This window comes from Xenia sp. Carnegie-2017, unplaced genomic scaffold (genome assembly GCF_021976095.1).
Source record: "Xenia sp. Carnegie-2017 unplaced genomic scaffold, XeniaSp_v1 HiC_scaffold_6, whole genome shotgun sequence".
In the NCBI taxonomy this organism is placed as follows: domain Eukaryota; kingdom Metazoa; phylum Cnidaria; class Anthozoa; order Malacalcyonacea; family Xeniidae; genus Xenia; species Xenia sp. Carnegie-2017.
The window spans coordinates 14,493,410-14,510,328 of NW_025813526.1; the positions used below are offsets into that span (position 1 = coordinate 14,493,410).

General features: G+C 34.7%; 1 protein-coding gene and 1 long non-coding RNA gene across 5 annotated transcripts; one reads left to right on the top strand and one right to left on the bottom strand.

Annotated features, from left to right (window-relative positions):
* The first annotated feature begins 328 nt into the window (after positions 1–328).
* On the top strand, positions 329–10,917 carry LOC124456829 (U1 small nuclear ribonucleoprotein 70 kDa-like). Of its 2 annotated transcripts, none has more exons than XM_047007159.1 (10): positions 329–578; positions 1,817–1,879; positions 3,193–3,247; positions 3,676–3,740; positions 4,857–4,919; positions 5,519–5,600; positions 8,195–8,296; positions 8,630–8,708; positions 10,088–10,231; positions 10,765–10,917. In XM_047007159.1, exons 1-10 carry the CDS (start codon positions 435–437, stop codon positions 10,769–10,771), a joined length of 804 nt encoding a protein of 267 aa, XP_046863115.1. In that variant the 5' UTR covers positions 329–434; the 3' UTR covers positions 10,772–10,917. The 2 variants fall into 2 exon arrangements, with proteins under 2 accessions (XP_046863115.1, XP_046863114.1); XM_047007158.1 differs by lacking the exon at positions 10,765–10,917 and adding an exon at positions 10,663–10,760 and having other exon boundaries at positions 10,088–10,316.
* LOC124456834 lies at positions 10,604–13,680 on the bottom strand. 3 transcript variants are annotated; one of them, XR_006952497.1, is made up of 5 exons: positions 13,385–13,680; positions 12,664–12,748; positions 11,213–11,298; positions 10,932–11,095; positions 10,604–10,815 (listed from the first exon to the last, which is right to left on the bottom strand). It is a non-coding gene; the product is annotated as an uncharacterized LOC124456834 (long non-coding RNA). The 3 variants fall into 3 exon arrangements; XR_006952498.1 differs by lacking the exon at positions 12,664–12,748; XR_006952496.1 differs by lacking the exon at positions 13,385–13,680 and having other exon boundaries at positions 12,664–13,376.
* Between the last annotated feature and the right edge of the window lie 3,239 nt (positions 13,681–16,919).

Here is a 16,919-nt window from a genome sequence, read left to right on the forward strand (position 1 = left end):
AGTAATTTTCCTTTCTAAAGCTTGGCCAAAACATGTAGTTTATTCGTTCAGACTCTTTACTCACTCCTTCCAATCACGCATCGCGAGGCCGAACTCGCGTGATTTGACTACCAGAAACGCGTGTCTGGAGGGTCAGATCACGCAAAATTTTGGCTTCATTTCGTGTGTTACCGATATATCAGAAGGTAGCCTTCCAGTTATATTTAGTTCAATGTTTGGAACTGAGATTTTTAGCACCATGGAAACGTGACGTCACCACTTAAGGACTCTATTGTTCCAGTTTATATTACAGTTCAATGGTGTCCCCACAGTACCCATGAGCCCACGCGGCCAACTCAATAGAAATCCTCACTTCTTGACTTGTTCACTCGTTATTGTGTTCTTATTTCCTTGGAACTGGCAGAGTTGGCGAATATTTTAATTTTATAGTCGAAATGACCGCGTTTTTACCGTCAAATCTTTTGGCATTATTTGCTGCTAGACCTCCCATACCATATCTTCCGCCTCTGGATAAACTAGGTCATCAGAAAAAGCCTTGGCCGTACAGTGGAATTGCGAGTATCGTTGCTGACTTCGAGGTATTAAATACGTCGATAATTTAATGTTGCAATACATTTTAACACCTCTGTGGGTTTTGTTGTTGCGTTTTGAACACTAGAGGAATGAAAAATCAGATATCTCGATTTTGTTCACATGTGTTGAAGTATAGTCCATAGGATGCAAACCGCCTTATTTGACTATAAAATATTGGGTAGTTATCGCGTATTCTATACCGAAACAAACAATTCAGTAGTTTTGGCAATCGACCTGATATACAAAGATTTTTGAAAAACTTTGATGTTCACAGTTCAAGGGAAATATACGTATTAAAATTTTCCCTGCCTTGTTTGTTCTTGTGAAAACCACGTGATTGAAATGAAAAAATATTTAGGTTTATCAACATAATTTTTCAATAAAGTGCATGTGAAGCTTGTCAAGAATTTGATGTACTAGAAGTTAAATATGATGCAATATATTTTTCTTATTCCAAATATTTTATATCACCAAGTTGACAGCAAATACATATCTCATATGATTGGGTTTTCTGATTTTTTTAAAGTCATATAATAGCTATTGTTTATTGTACCTCATTGTTTTTAAATCAGTCATAAATCCAGATGATATAAGTAGACAGCTACATTAAGTTGAACTTAACAAGTTATTCTTATTCCCAATCTGTTTGAGTACACAGAATGTGAATTTTGATTTCATTTGTAAAGTAATTGAATGGAAAGGTCTAATTTAATCAATTGATGAACTTTCTTTTTCTATTGTGTTTAATTGGATTTGCTCGCTTTTATGATTTTAATAAGATTTTTTATACAAAGAAATGCTAACATATTAATGCTTTTAATTATACATATATTATTTTTCTAATGATTTTGGGAATTTTGGTTTTCATAATTTGAGAATTCAAGTAGAACTTTTATTTATTTAGAATAAAGTCAATAACATTTTTGAAATTTCAAGGTTATATGCACACACATTTCTTGCATTGAAAACTGCCCAAGCTCAGCAATTCTAGTGCTTAGCTCGAAGTGATAGATATATTTAGTTAAACCTTGTAGTTTTTTCTAATTTTCAAGTCTTGAATGAATGTGCAAAACTTTTGAGCAACATTAATCCCCAACTAAGAGACATTGATTTTCATATTCCTCAGCAACTGACATGTGATTGTGTATAAGGTACATTGCCAATTTGGTATCTATAAAAAACTGAATCACTTCAAAAGTTTGCAGGTGCTATCAGTAAAATCGACTCTACTTATTTTTCATAGGATCCTGAAGACACACCTCATCCAACTCGTGGAGAAACTAGAGTTAAAAAAATAGAAAGAAAGGTATGTTTTTGGTTTCAGGGTGGTAAATTTTAAGTTGGTACATCAAACCAGTCAAGTGAAATAGGTGAAAATTTGTGAAATTGCTAAGTTCCATATTTCAAAATCAAAGCAAACGTAGATTATCACTACCTACGATCAAAAAACATTTTCATACAAAATCTGATAATATTACGCATTACTGCAAGACTAATAGAGCAAGCATTACTTTGGTGTATTCAACAGCGAGGTCAGTAGTTTCTGTATGAATGTATGACCTGTCGGCAATCTTCAAAGCTCGAAAATATGTTTTCAATTGGCCAGTTATTGATTTTGACCAGTCTGCAGGCAGGCAACTTTAAGTGTGCTTTGACTGATCTGTAGGTTAGCTTGCAAACTTTCCTTTAATACAATTGGTCAACAAAAGAGCAAAGAAAACCGTCATTGGTCAATTTCTATTGACTGGTCTGTCAGGTCAAAAGTTGAAAATAAACACATCGCACTCAATACAAATCATTGTTCCAACTCAAAGTCTGTATTATAAGGATATTTTAGTGCACTAAATGAAAAAATGGTTGTAACAGCGCTTGAAAAACCTTATTCCGGATTTCAAAATATTTCTGCTTTTGGCCTATATGTACGAGGCACACTATCCCTAAAGAGCTGAATTCTAAATTGAGAATGTTAAAGCGGGTGCTGAGCTGATCACATTGTTGAATAGGAAATTATAAAAATGTAAATGCATTTCACTGCAATTTTAGAGCTGAAGTTTATATCCCTCTGGATTAAAAACAAAGATCAAATACACAGCTTTAATAGTACTCATTACATTTTTAATTTGTCATGAAAGCACAACGTTTTCTTTATAAAGTTTACTTTTCTCTGTAATATGTCTCTGCTAGTAATTAGACCTATTTGCATTTTATTTCAAGTGCTTAAAAGTCTTGAAGATGCAGAGTTTATCTTAAAATACATTTTCATTTTGAGTTATTTAAAATATTATGACTTATGATTTTTGAGATAGGGCAAAAGTTGTATTGAGCTTTGCTTACATTTCAGAAAAATTTGAACTTTAATTAGTATTATTATATTAATGTCAGTATCAAAATGGTATGAAGGGGGTAAGATAAAAGGCTGGATCCACCACTGTTCTCATCGTACAACTTTTTAAAGAAGTTCAATAAACTTGTGAGAGGATCAGTTGTCAGAATAAACAGTTGTTATTTTATAACATATATATATATATATATATCTAGTATACAATACATGATGGTGGTGGCTGATGGTAAAATATTTAACTAGAGCTGTAGCTTACATGTTGTATTTTTTGAAAATAGAAACGTGAAAGAATTGAGAAGAACAAAGAGGATTTGGAGAAAGCTGCAGAAGAATGTAAGTTGATCCTAAATTGTTATAAATGTTCTAAATTGTTTTATTTTATGTTGCAGGCTGTTGGTGAAGAGTAGTGATTAAATAAATGTTATGTGATGTTTACTTTGCACTTGAACTTAGCACCGAACCTTTAACATTGACAAAATGAAGTGCATTGTGAACATACCTGTATTTTTGTACCAATATAATTTAAAAAAAAAGCCTAACTATATTGCCTTTAAGTCAACTAAAACAGGAATAAGCTGTATTAATACCAAAATTTGTCAGGCCATGCAACAAAATCATTTGCCACTGACTCTTAACACTCCACGAAAGATGGACAAAGTCACTAGTGTTTTAGTGGTTTGTACTCCACTAAGAGGGGACAAAACTCAACATCATAAAAACTGTGAAATTTACGCGCTGTATATTTATTTTAATTATTTTAGGGGATCCTCACACTGATCCAAATGCAATCACGGATGCATTGAAAACTTTATTTGTTGGAAGACTGGTAAGCAATATTTTTTAGGAATAGGAGTTGAGCATTGCTTCGGGGCTGTTCATACGAGCCCAGCTAACTGGGATTCAGTGAGGCGTTAATTGATTTTGGCAAATGGAAACAATTCTATTCTTACATATCATTAGATAAATCTTCTAGAGCAACTTCACTATATTTTGATTTAATAAGTATGCAAAACATTTAAAATTGAAACAACCAGTTTGGCCTAATTTGAGAATTTCAACAGGAATGGCTTGTGGCACTTAGCAAACAGCTGTAATCTTTAAGCTTGAAGTTTTGCCCCTTTCAATGCCTCAAAATCAATTAACGCCTCGATGAATCCCGTGTAGCCGGGCTCATATGAACAGCCCCTTAATTAGATGAGTACATTGTTAATTGTTTTAATTATTCGTTATATGCATACCGTATGTAACCAGGTTTTTTTAGTTATTTACACCCACCATTACATGTATGTATAGTTAAGGTTATTATCGAGAGCTCACTATAACGGTCGGTCAACGGCAATGACCGCCCCAAAAAGCTTGTTGACCGGTTTGTTTACGTTACCGGTCATTTTGACCTACCTTATTTTTACGTCTTTCCAAGTACTCCAGTCGTGCGATGCATGGTAACAACTTTACAGCTTGAAACATCAACAGGAGAGTTTGTTTTCTCAAAAAATTATCTTTTCACCTTCTATGGTGCAAGTTGTGCCTAAAGTGAATGTTCGAACCAGGGAGTATTGTTACAAGGATCTTTATAGACTGTTGGTATTCCGATAAATTTGGCGGCATTCTTCTTCATAGCCAAACGTTGATTACTTCTAAAAGTTACTCCTTGCTTAACTCAGAAAATGACTCCTCACAGCTTGTCGGAATGTTAGCCTATTCAGACACCAACAATCGTTTTAAGGACTTCGCCAACTTGAACTTTGTCCTTCTCGTCTACAAACATGTTTACATAATTGCGTAAAAGCACCTTCGTTAATACTTGTTTAATGTAAAAGACGAGTTTTTTCCAAATAGACATGTTTAGATATCTCATTCATTTGCGGCTGTGGACGTTTCTGTCGTTGTTTTGAGACCTGGTATGTTTATGAATGTATCTGAAAGGTTTTATCTTGTTTAGAATTACGATACATCTGAAAAAAAACTGAAAAGAGAGATGGAGGTTTATGGTCCAATACAATCGGTCAGTGTACTTAAAGTGCCTATATCGTGTTTTTGCATTTCTGCCATTTAAATAGTTCAGAGTACTTTAAAAATTTTTGTAATATATTTTATAGTTCCAAAATATGATTTTGCTGGATATTTTCGCACTCCAAGTTGAAAAATTGACCATTTTCATTATTTGACCGCCAGAATAAAAAAACTGGCAACTAATGTTATTTTTGACGTCACATCGGGAATTCATCTGATGCATTTTGTTTAAAATTGGATGTATTTGAACATCCACGACACAAGATGTCATACACGTAGCAAATGCAACAATATAGCTATGCTTTTGAGGAAATTATGTGTAAAATACAGTGTTTTCTTAAAACGGGTTCCCGATATGACGTCAGATCTAGACATTCGCCCTAGTTTTTTTGATGTTAAGGTCAGGCAAATCATCACCGACTTTGAGCTCTAAAAAATGCCCGAAGATCAAATTTTCGATTTATAAAATATGGTCAACTTGTTTTTAGGACATGACGTTTTATAAGGAAGTATTTTGAAAGCAATAAGTTGTCTTCAAGGATAAGAACTTTGAGTGATTTTTATGATTGTCTGTAACTTCTCCACATGTAGATTCAAATGGTGACCAATTCTACCACAGGAAAACCTCGTGGTTATTGTTTTGTCGAGTTTGAACATGAAAGGGACATGCATAGTAAGTTCTACCATTACAAGTTCTACCATTTGTTTTGTAATTAACAATTTTAGTTCTTTAATGAGCGCAAAGTTTCGAAATCGTTTATTTTTCTAAATGACCGTGTTGTGGTAAGTTGTCTGTAATGGTAAGTCGTTGAACACAGCCTGGTTAGTACGATGTTGTTGTTGGAACAAAATTCGATTTTTTCATCACTTTTTTAATAATTTTCTCACTGCAATGCCATCGATATCTTCCACCATTTTTTTCCGGTGGTTTTTCCAACACTTTCAATTCCAATGCAATCAAAGTAATATGCTGCTATTATTAAATCATTGCAGTGCAAATACTGTCGATATTGCCAAGTGAATGGCAACAGACGATTGCTCGCTCCTATGCCATGGCTAGCACTACTTGATCATTTAAAATGTTTCATTTTAACTGGTGGGTATTTTGGTGGGTATAGGTTTGTATTACATTCGAATGCTTTTAAAACAAAGAAAATATTGTTTACTCAACAATATTTTGGCACTGCGTACAATGTGTTTAAAATGCACAAAGTGTAGCTTCACTTGACTTAAGTCCAAATCTAAGTAATGTTAAATCTCTCGTACTACAGCACTGTGTTGCGAAATAGAAAGTGATGTGATCAATTTCGATTAAATTTTGAAAGCTAAGCTTGTCTACTACAGTATAAGATTATGAAAAATTATACATTCGAATATACATAGGCGATGCTAGCTTTCTCTTTGACTTCAAAACTTCCTCCAAGTATTGAAATATCCCCTTGGAAAAGTCGTCCCCAATTTCACTCAATTCGAAGTGAATAATTGTTTTGAATGAATTAATGAAAAGTTTGGACAAGTTAATAAGAACTCTGAATCATGTTTGCGTAAGTATATGTGTTTTGTAAGTATGGAGTATTTGCCATTTTAATGTTGAGGTATTCCCCTTGTCTTCAGAAGCAATTTTTATTTTACCTATATCGGAATAATTACGACGGTGTTTTCGATAGGCGGCTCTTATATATTCTCCGTTTACCTGTGATTCGAAATAGTGTGAAATGACTTACAGGTTATGATATAAGTCAAGTAACGGCGCCATTTTATACAAATTTTATAAGCTTCGGTTTTGATCCCAAACAAATTATATTTTATACCATAAAAGTCAAGCATGTCAACAACGATCCAGCGTTCGTCAAAATAAATTGTACGTCGTCAAGTTTAAATTCAAAATATCTGCAGAACAACACAATTGGTAATGAATTTGTAAAGAATGAAATTTTACCCATCGACTGGCCTTTATGGTGTTTGGAAATATAAATATATCAAAAAATGGCTGCAGTTTTTTTTTGACGTGTAAGGAAATTACTAGTTGCTGAATGTGTACAGCAAAGTCGCTTTTTCACCACATTTTTGTGGGTAGCCCCTGCGCATGCGCGGCTCACAGACGATAACGTATATCACAATTATATTTCGCTCCAGTGTGCGGTACAAGCAACCTATATAATTAGTCGTTAGTATTATGTAGTGTCTGGTATTTAGTCCAGTTCGATATTATTTCCATTTCTTATACATTGCTTGGTTTACTCATACAGACATACAGTACTCTGTTGGTGAATTTAATCAAACGCAGAAAGCAAAGGAATTTATTTTGCTTTTGAATTTTGTACGAAATATAAATATTAGTGGAAATTTTCAATTTTAAATCGGGTGAAATATGATGAAGTGTCAAACTATAAACATGAAATAGAACATACCTGCGATCTCCTGCCATGTGCAAAGCGTTTACTTTCAAACATTATTTGCGTTTATTCGTTGGATTTATAAACTTTTCAAGATGTGATTAGGAAAAAGGAGAAATAAATAGCACGTCCCGTTGGCTAAATATTTAAGTGTCTAATGTCTTTATATATAAAATAATATCAAGTAGTGCGGATAGTACAATACTAGTGTCTATATATGAAGTCTAATTCATGTCATAAACCTGTTGATTTATCGGTTGTGTGAACGACATCTCAGACTCTTTTGAAAACTGTTTTGAAAGACTGCATTAGAAAAAGTGTTTTCGGTGGAAGAACACCTTTCGAAGTCGCGAGAGATCTAAATGACGTCACTTTCTTCGTGCGAGTCTCGTGAGCCCGGTCACGTGACATTAAGCTAAGCTACAGTCTCGAAAAAAGCAGAAAGAGTTAAATAAATATATGGGTCGTGTAACTATAAAACATTTCCAAATCGTGAACAAGTTTTATTTAAATAGTATTAAATATGCAATCTTTTTGAACTATATTCATTAAATCTACTTCATTTACTAGCCATGCGCTTGATAGGCTACCCACATGTACGCATTTCGTACCTATTTTTACCGTCCAGCCTACGTGATGCAAACCTCGAATGAAATAAATCATACAAAGCTGTTTCTCGATGTTTGCTACCAATATTTTTCACTACAGTAAGCAAATATGGGGTAAGGTTGATTGGTCGGTTTATCTTCAAGTGTTGTCGATTTCTGGTCTCGGTGTATCCACCTGCCTACTTATAAGCTTGTACAAGGCAGTTGTTTGGTTTTTTTGGTGTTTGTTTGAGTTAGTCTTTAGTTGTTTCGTACCATTGTAGCCGCTTATAAACATGCTGACGGAAAGAAGATTGACGGCAGGCGTATTGTCGTTGATGTAGAAAGAGGAAGAACAGTGAAGAACTGGAAACCTCGACGTTTAGGTAAACAAGATGGTGATTTTTGAAAAAAAATTATTTGTCAACGAGTGGAAGGAAACTGTCACTGCGAACAAAATGTAAAATAATTGGGGTATGAATCTAAGTTTTAGGAAATAATCAATCAATGTCAATCCTAAATTTTAGGAAGGATTTCAAGCCATAAGTAGGAACGTGTATTTTTAGTATCCTAAATTTTTATCTGTTAGCCCTGGGCTCATATAAGTTCGTGAGTTCTTTTTTATGGGCTAGAAAGGGAGGGCTGCTGCTACACACTTGGTATATTTCAATTTCATATTTTTTGTGCTATAAGTTACGTCTTTCTGACTTTCTATCAAGGTGGAGGGCTAGGTGGCACACGAAATGGTGCTCCTGAAGCAAACATAAAGCATTCTGGCCGCGCCGAAAAATTTGACAGGTATGATGAATGTTCGTTAGCTGTAAATGATTTGTCATAATCGTAATTCAGTTACTTGTTTTAGTGCTATTTTTATTGTGGTTTGAAAATTATTGTTCAGCAAAAGATTAATCCCATAGTTAACCATGATGTAACGTGATCAAGTGATTTTTTCCCCGCATTAAGGCCCGTTCACACTATCCAATTAGTCGGATCACAAAAAATGGATCGTGTGAGCACATACAAAGCGAGCTTTCGACAGTCGGATTCGTCAGTCTGAAAATTCGCCGATGTTACGGATGTTCTGTTTGTTTAAATTAATGTTCCAATTGTGTCGCAGAGAGTGCTTAAAAATTTCTTTTGTTTATGCGGGGCGACAAATGTAGTAACTGTCATTTAGATTTAAGATCTTAACTGTCGTTTAGACCTTAATTGCAAATTGCATCGATTTTTGAAGAATATTACCAAACCTTTACAATATACGAACAAGGGGGAGTTTCGTTCTGAGCCAATCATAGGTTAGTTTACGTTTTAAAAGTTAGCCAATCAGAACTCGCAAAACGCGAAAATGTAAACAAAAGGATTGAGAAATTTGCACTTTGTTTGAAGCCTGTGGTGAGCTACGTTTTAGAGTAAAATATAAAAAGCAAAGATGCATATAAAGCAACACTTTTTCTTCAAATTCCTCTTGGGCATTTTAAAATTGCGATCTAGAACGGCATTTATCGGCTGTTTAATAGCTACCATTTTACACTCGCGAAGTAGCATTGATTATGTGCTTGGTTTACGAAGGGTTCACCAGTCAGAGCGTATGTGGAACTTTTATTGTGGCGCAATTAGATTGCTCCAACTTTCCATTGCTCTTTGGATTTTGCAGTCTTTACTTCAGGCTGGTTTTTAAAGTTACTGGTCGGTTAATGAGGTTTTCTAAAGGAAAGAATTTTTTTAACCGTTAAAATTTTCACTTGACGCTTTTCAATGTTTGTACTATGCAATTATTATAAAAACCACGTGTTTCATTTCATTAAAATTTTAAGTAGACAAGTATTGACATTTGCATTTCAACATGTGCAACTTGTACGGAACCTTAGGAAAACTAAAAACTAGCAGTCCCGAATATTTTAAATTCAAGTTATATTATTGTCAAATATCCAGGTTTTGTCTGTGCAATCACAGTTTGTAGCATTTTTATTGGTGTTGAAAAACATTTGCACGAATGCTCGGGTTGGTATAAAGCGAAGTTCATTTTAATGACAATAAACATTTCATATGTCTCAAGACTTCACTTTTTACTCTGAAGCAATCTTCTGGAATGGAAAGACCCTGCCTACTCATGCCTGCATGTTGGATGAGACAGCGCCTAAAATTGACCTGAAAATGGATTTTACTATTTTTTTTAGGGATCGCGAGCGAGATGAACGTGATCGTGGTGGTAAATATCGTGACCGTTCAAGGCGTGATCGCGAACGAGACCGTGGCCGTGATAGAGATCGCGATAGACATGATCGTCGCCGAGAAAGGAATCGTGAGGTTCGGGATCGTGATGGTCGGGACCGTGAGTTTCGGGACCGTGAGTTTCGGGACCGTGAGGTTCGAGACCGTGAAGGTCGGGATCGGGATAAGAGACAGGTAAGTAAAGCAAAAAGTAAAGCGGATTTTGTTAGTGTAGTCGATGCAACTAGACCAACTTTAGCAATTGGTATAAAATAGAATTTTTAATACTTTTTTGCTAGCTTCAGATCATTAAACGACGTAGTAACGTAATTGAATTCAGTTTGCTGTTCGCAAAGTAACGGTGTAAACAAAAACGCGCATATAAACCAAAAACACGTTATAAACAAAAACGCACGCAAAGTAACGATAAAATAAAAAAAATAAAGCTTACTCCGAACAAAAAGTTCATTTTTAACTCAATATTTGGGAAGGAAACAAGACAATTTTTTATTTGAATAGTTATACTTTGAATTTGTTACAGGTTCATCGTCAAGACTATATTTACAAGAGAACCGACGTTCTACTGATATGAATGTTACATCATTCCAACAGAGCAATAAAAATAATTTTAGAAAGAAATTTTTCAATGACTGATTCATCTTCAATCACAGTGACATACATGTTAGTTGATGTTCTATATAAAGAATTAACACTCTTGAAACCCACGATCATTATGCTACTTTACACATTCAGCCCTATACAGTAACACAATAATAAAAGGAGACATAAATATTAATATGTATGCCTTACCGTTCACGCTTTCTGTGATCGTCCAACCATTGTCATCAAACCCCAAAACTCCCATGATGGTGTGGATAAAGCTGGAGCTCCTGATTTTATGGCAGCATCGTTTTTCTTTTTGTATCTGACGTATACATCTCTAAGGTTTTTCATTTTGGCCTTGAGCTCCTCAACTGATAAAATTGATAAAACAATATGCTCAATATGTCAAACAATCCTAATTTCAACAGACAACATTTCTTATCACCGCATCACTGAAAAATATCAAAGATAAATAAATTGCTCCTTACCTGTTCCTGTAACCCAACAGCTCTCAGATCGTCTAGAATTTGATGCCACGCATTCACTATCATCGGTTCATTTTTAAAATTTTTGTCTGCAAGATCAAATAATACAGGAAAAGTTGTGAAAAGAATTTATTAGCGCTTCTTAACCAGCCATCTTTGTTCACGTAAACTTCATAAATTGACATTTTGAGTTAGGAAACAATCAATCACATGAAAGCGACTTAGCCGACCAAGGTCAAAAGTTGAACATGCTAAACTTCCAAAGCTGCTAGACTCGCGACTAAAATTACTAACTTAGTGACCGCGCAATTTTGTAGTTTTAGTCGCGCGACTAAAGCGACTGCACAGTGTGTTTCGGCCTTAACTGAATTTAAAAAATCTATCATTTCCGATTTAATTGATTCCGGCACAATAAAATAGAAGATATGTAGATGACACTCTGTTACTTTCCAACATCCCGGCTTTATTAAAACTATTTTAACAAATTTTATAAAAACGTCATATTCTCTGTTGATACGGAGGGTACAGTTCATTTTCTAGACATTAAAATATCAGTTGATGGCAGAAAATTATTTATAATTGTCTTTAAAAAAAATTCGTAAATGTCTTATTAAAATAGGTCAATTTATTATTATTTTTGACAACGAAAACGTCGCTTTTTTCACTATAACAAAGAAAACATCTGCTCCCTCACTCGTTTCGATCTCGTATATCAAATTAATTGCCCAGGCTGTAACAAATTCTACATTCGTATAATAAAAAGTAATGCCCAACATAAAGTTTTAATTAAAGCCGTTGAAACATTTTTTTTTATTTTTAAGTAAAGTTAGGCAAAAATATCATTTTCTGAAAGGCGTGGGTGATAGAAAATGACAAAAAGAAAATTTTTTTCACAAACTCGTTAATTAGCCTAATTATCCTAGATGGCGGCTGCTAATTAAGACTTAATTGTTTCCATTGTAAACATGATAACTCAAGAACCAGTGGTTAAAACAAAATAAAACATATATTTTTGAAAAGCTTAGAACCTGCTCTATTATGTGACACTCTGTAATTTTCATTTAATATCTTAAATAAAATTTTAGAGTGAAATTTAGAACTTTTTCAATTATTGCACATTTTTATTGCAAACATTTGAAAGAAATTTGGCTTTAATTCATTAAATATTAACAGCATTAAAAATTCAAGAGTGTCACATAATAGAGCATAATATAGCTAGTAAGTATGCCAAATATCAAGCCTCTGCATCAAATATTTACAAATTTATAGTGTCACAAAAATCACTGACTATTGTGAAAATGAGAAAATCCAATATAAAGTTTCATTCCAGTTCATCTACAACTTTGAAGGCTTAGAAGCTACCTGCTTCATAAGTTACCCCTTCCAAGTCTTCAGCATTGTCCAGAAACTTCTTTCTAAGATGCCTCAGTGACTTCCTCCTACTTTTCACTTACTTGGAATTCTTTTGGACTGATAACTTTATCCTGGCTTTGTCGGAGTCTTGCGCACCTTTGGTCGTAAATACCCCAAGCATTATGTCTAAATCATGAAAAATGTTAATATAGGAGATCTATGTCTCCACCATTAAACTTCAACACTGCCAAATATGTCGCTAAGGAGACAGTTTCTTGCTCAACATATGTAGTCTTGGGAGATCTGTCCCAAATGAGTCCATTCAAACACTCGTTCGGATTCTGTGTCAATCCATGTGTACATTTCTTCAACAAATCTGGGTCAGTTAGATCATTGAATATTGGCTCAATCAGTTCTACTATGGGCCCAGGAATACCAGTCTTGTGTTGGTAGGTGGTGTGATCTCTTAGGTAGCCACACCAACTATCTTTTCCTTTTGGACACAGGTGATGCTGAGGATTCTTCTCTGAGGAGGCAACATGGAAAAGAGATGCCCTAGCAGCTTTGGCCATTTCTTTAACACTATTAAGGTTTCCCCTTATTGCCAAACCATAATAGTTTCGAAGAATGTCCATCTTTTGCGTAGTTAGCCGACCTTTTCCAGAAAAACCTTTACCATCCGAGAGTTTTCTCCCTTTGTTCGAGGTTTTTAGTTTCCGCAGTCTGCTTCCGAATGTGAGTTCATTGCTTTCCCACAGTCCGGACATTTCAGAATCTCATTTAAGACTATAAATATAACTGATAAGTCCATAAATATAGTACCTTCTGTTATAATGTTGGAATGGACAGCAAAATTTGCTGTCTGATTACCAATTTTCGCAGCGGAAGATCCGACCTCTTTGTCACAAGGTTCGCCATTTTTGCATTTCTTTGCCATTTTTTCTCACCCGTTTTCTACCTCTATTTTGAGGATTTCCCATCATTTAACTTCAAATCCCCCAACAAAATAACAAAAACAATAGTTGGGAAATAAAAGCAGCAAATTTAGCAGTTCAAATGTTACAAAAACACTAAGAAATTTGTAGACAACTTCGCCAGAAATGCAAACGCATCGATCTCGAGACCACTGATCTGATAATAGACTGGATATAGCTTCTACAGGTAGCAAAAGTGAAGCCTAATTATATATGCAAAATTCACTTCCGGTTACCACGGCGAGATACAAATTACTATAGAAATGTATGGCGGATAACGTTTACAAACATGGATTTTCGAATATTTAAGACCTTTTGCGACTCCTTACTAACCTCAAGTATTACTCATGGATAAAACAGGTTATGCGAATCGATTTGACATCAAAATGATTCCGATAGCTGTAAAATATCGACGTTAGTGGTGATTTAAAAGTTGTACATGCGAGAATGTATTTTGTCCCATCGTTGCCAATGCAAGATAGTTCACTGCTCGCTTTCCAATTTCTTAGGCAGTTATGATCTAGTATACGTTTCAGTTCTTTAGAAATGAGGTGAGTTACTTTTTTTATCATTCTTTCTTTATGTTGAGAGATTGTTGACATTTTATTTTTGCTGTAACTTCATTTTTTCATGAGCAAAGTACTACTGATGCTTAAACAAGACAAGTCTATTTAGTTTCTTTTGCACTTTATCTTTAGTTTCCATTTCTGTGGTTGTTTTTCCCAAATGGTATAGTCGCACTTTGCGCTTAATTATTCAGAAAAGTATGATTTTCATTGACATTAAAATCTAACAAATGCGTTCTAGACACATTAGGACACTTTAGTAAACTGCTTTTGAAACATCAAGGTAATGTAGCCAGCCAGGTATGAATTTGCAGGCCCTCTTTATAATCATCTTGGTTTTTGTTTGTCCCTTAAGTTAATTTAAATTATCAACAGCAACATATGACTGTGTCCACGGTTTATAATTATAAGTGTGTCCAATTGTATCCAGTATATCAGTTTCACATTGTCTTGTGCTAATTCCTTTACAGCCATGAATACTGCTTCTCACCAACAGTTTATTGTCTATAGCTGTAAATTGGTCAACTGTTGGATTGTTGAAGTCACACTTTACAAGTGGAATAAAGCTCTTGTCTTTCTTATTACTACAAGACTCAAGACTGATGATCAAACTGTTGCTGAAAGGGATTGTAATGTCAACTGCAATTCATATTCATACCATCCCTAACTACATTCATATCTTAAGAATAATTTTAATGTTTTGGGAAAAATATTTAAGGCATAAATATTATATTCATACTAACTTCTGGAGTTTGCTTAGCACTTAGAAGAGGAAAATAAAATTTAGAACAAAAAATGAGATTTTAATTTATATTATTTCTGAGTATAAGAACATTATTTTTGAGACCAGGGTGAAAAAGGCACTGATCTGATAATAGATCAGATCATAGTACATGGCTGGCTATGTTGCCCAGATGGTGCAAAAGAAAATAAACTGTCCTGTTTGTCATGAAGCAGTCGGTTCAAGAAACTACAAAAATGAGTCTGCTTTCCTGACTTTAAAAGACAGGGGTAATTTGTTTAAGCCAACAGCAAGTGTAATTGTAATATGCAATGAAACAGAGAGGTGCTTTCAGAGAATGTTGGCAGCTACAGATGGAAATTTACCGCAAGGGAAAGGAATTCCTGATGCTATTGCTTTGTCTGTAGTAAATGGTATAGATTTGAGGACCACATTCAAGGATCTCGATGCACACATGTTGGATACTACTGTTCACGAAAATCATATTTACTCATTAATTAAGACCATATCTAAATGCTACAGCAAGGTGCGATTGTACCATTTGGGAAAAACAACCACAGAAATGGAAACTAAAGATAAAGTGCGAAAGAAACTAAATAGACTTGTCTTGTTTAAGCATCAGTAGTACTTTGCTCATGAAAAAATGAAGTTACAGCAAAAATAAAATGTCAACAATCTCTCAACATAAAGAAAGAATGATAAAAAAAGTAACTGACCTCATTTTAAAGAACTGAAACGTATACTAGATCATAACTGCCTCAGAAATTGGAAAACGAGCAGTGAACTATCTTGCATTGGCAACGATGGGACAAAATACATTCTCGCATGTACAACTTTTAAATCACTACTAACGTCGATATTTTACAGCTATCGGAATCATTTTGATGTCAAATCGATTCGCATTACCTGTTTTATCCATGACTAATACTTGAGGTTAGTAAGGAGTCGCGAAAGGTCTTAAATATTCGAAAATCCATGTTTGTAAACGTTATCCGTCATACATTTCTATAGTAATTTGTATCTCGCCGTGGTAACCGGAAGTGAATTCTGCATATATAATTAGGCTTCACTTTTGCTACCTGTAGAAGCTATATCCAGTCTATTATCAGATCAGTGTTTACATTGCATAAATGTCATCGGGAAAAGTATTGTCAAATTACCGTCTGTTGTATATACTTTTCATATAATGACGTCATGTTTGTTCGTGAAATGGACTTCTTTTATTCCTCGGATGTTTTGATAAAGACAGCACTCGATTCGGAACTGAACTCAGGCGAGTGTCACCTGTTCCTTCGCTTGACGTGATATGATTCTCAAAAATGTACATTCACTTATTTGAGTGATAAGTCCCTGTCTACACCAATCAGGATAAATCCGAAAACGCAAAAATAATTTTACGGATATACGTTCCATCCACACATATCCATTTAAAACACCCACACAAACCGTAAACTTTAGATAACGCCTTCCAGAGTGCAACTTTTTGAAAACTGAACAAAATTAGTCTCGTGCGGAAGAATAAAACCTTAAAAATATAAAAATTATGACGTATTAACTATGAACCTGTTTGGTGTTCGCCATTTTCGTTTTTAAACATGGCGGAAGCGCGAAAGGTTGTTGTGCGTCCGGCTTTATATTACGATCTTGAATTCTCACGCAGATTACATTCAGGGTCGTATGAATATTATTCTCCAGCTGTGTTACCTTGTACGGGAAGGGTAATTGTCAAGCGGTTCGGCAAGAAGCGTCAAAGGAGAAAGCGAAAATTTTAGATCCGACATGGACGAATAATGCTTGGTGTAACGGTTTCCCGTTAGTGAACTAGTTGTCCCAGAAGAATGGAGGAAAAATTTCTTAACAGTTTTCTCTAAATCCTTATCTGCAATCCGCTTCAGCTCCTCTTCAGCAGTTACTCTAAACAATCTTCTTCTCTTAGTGTACTCTCACCAACTCTAAGCAGACTACTAATATTTGTCGAAAGAAAGGAAAGTTCTCTTAAAAATTCTATTTGGTCTTTTTCATGGACATATAGTCTGGAGGCCATTCTTAAAAAAACGTTTAATTGACATTTATAG

Bases quoted from the DNA above. Each gene is read 5' to 3' on its own strand.
- LOC124456829 (XM_047007158.1), top strand. From the start codon at position 435: ATGACCGCGTTTTTACCGTCAAATCTTTTGGCATTATTTGCTGCTAGA. The intron at 3,248-3,675 runs GTAAGTTGATCC...TAATTATTTTAG, and splicing joins GGAGAAAGCTGCAGAAGAAT to GGGATCCTCACACTGATCCA. The intron at 10,317-10,662 runs GTAAGTAAAGCA...AATTTGTTACAG, and splicing joins GGGATCGGGATAAGAGACAG to GTTCATCGTCAAGACTATAT.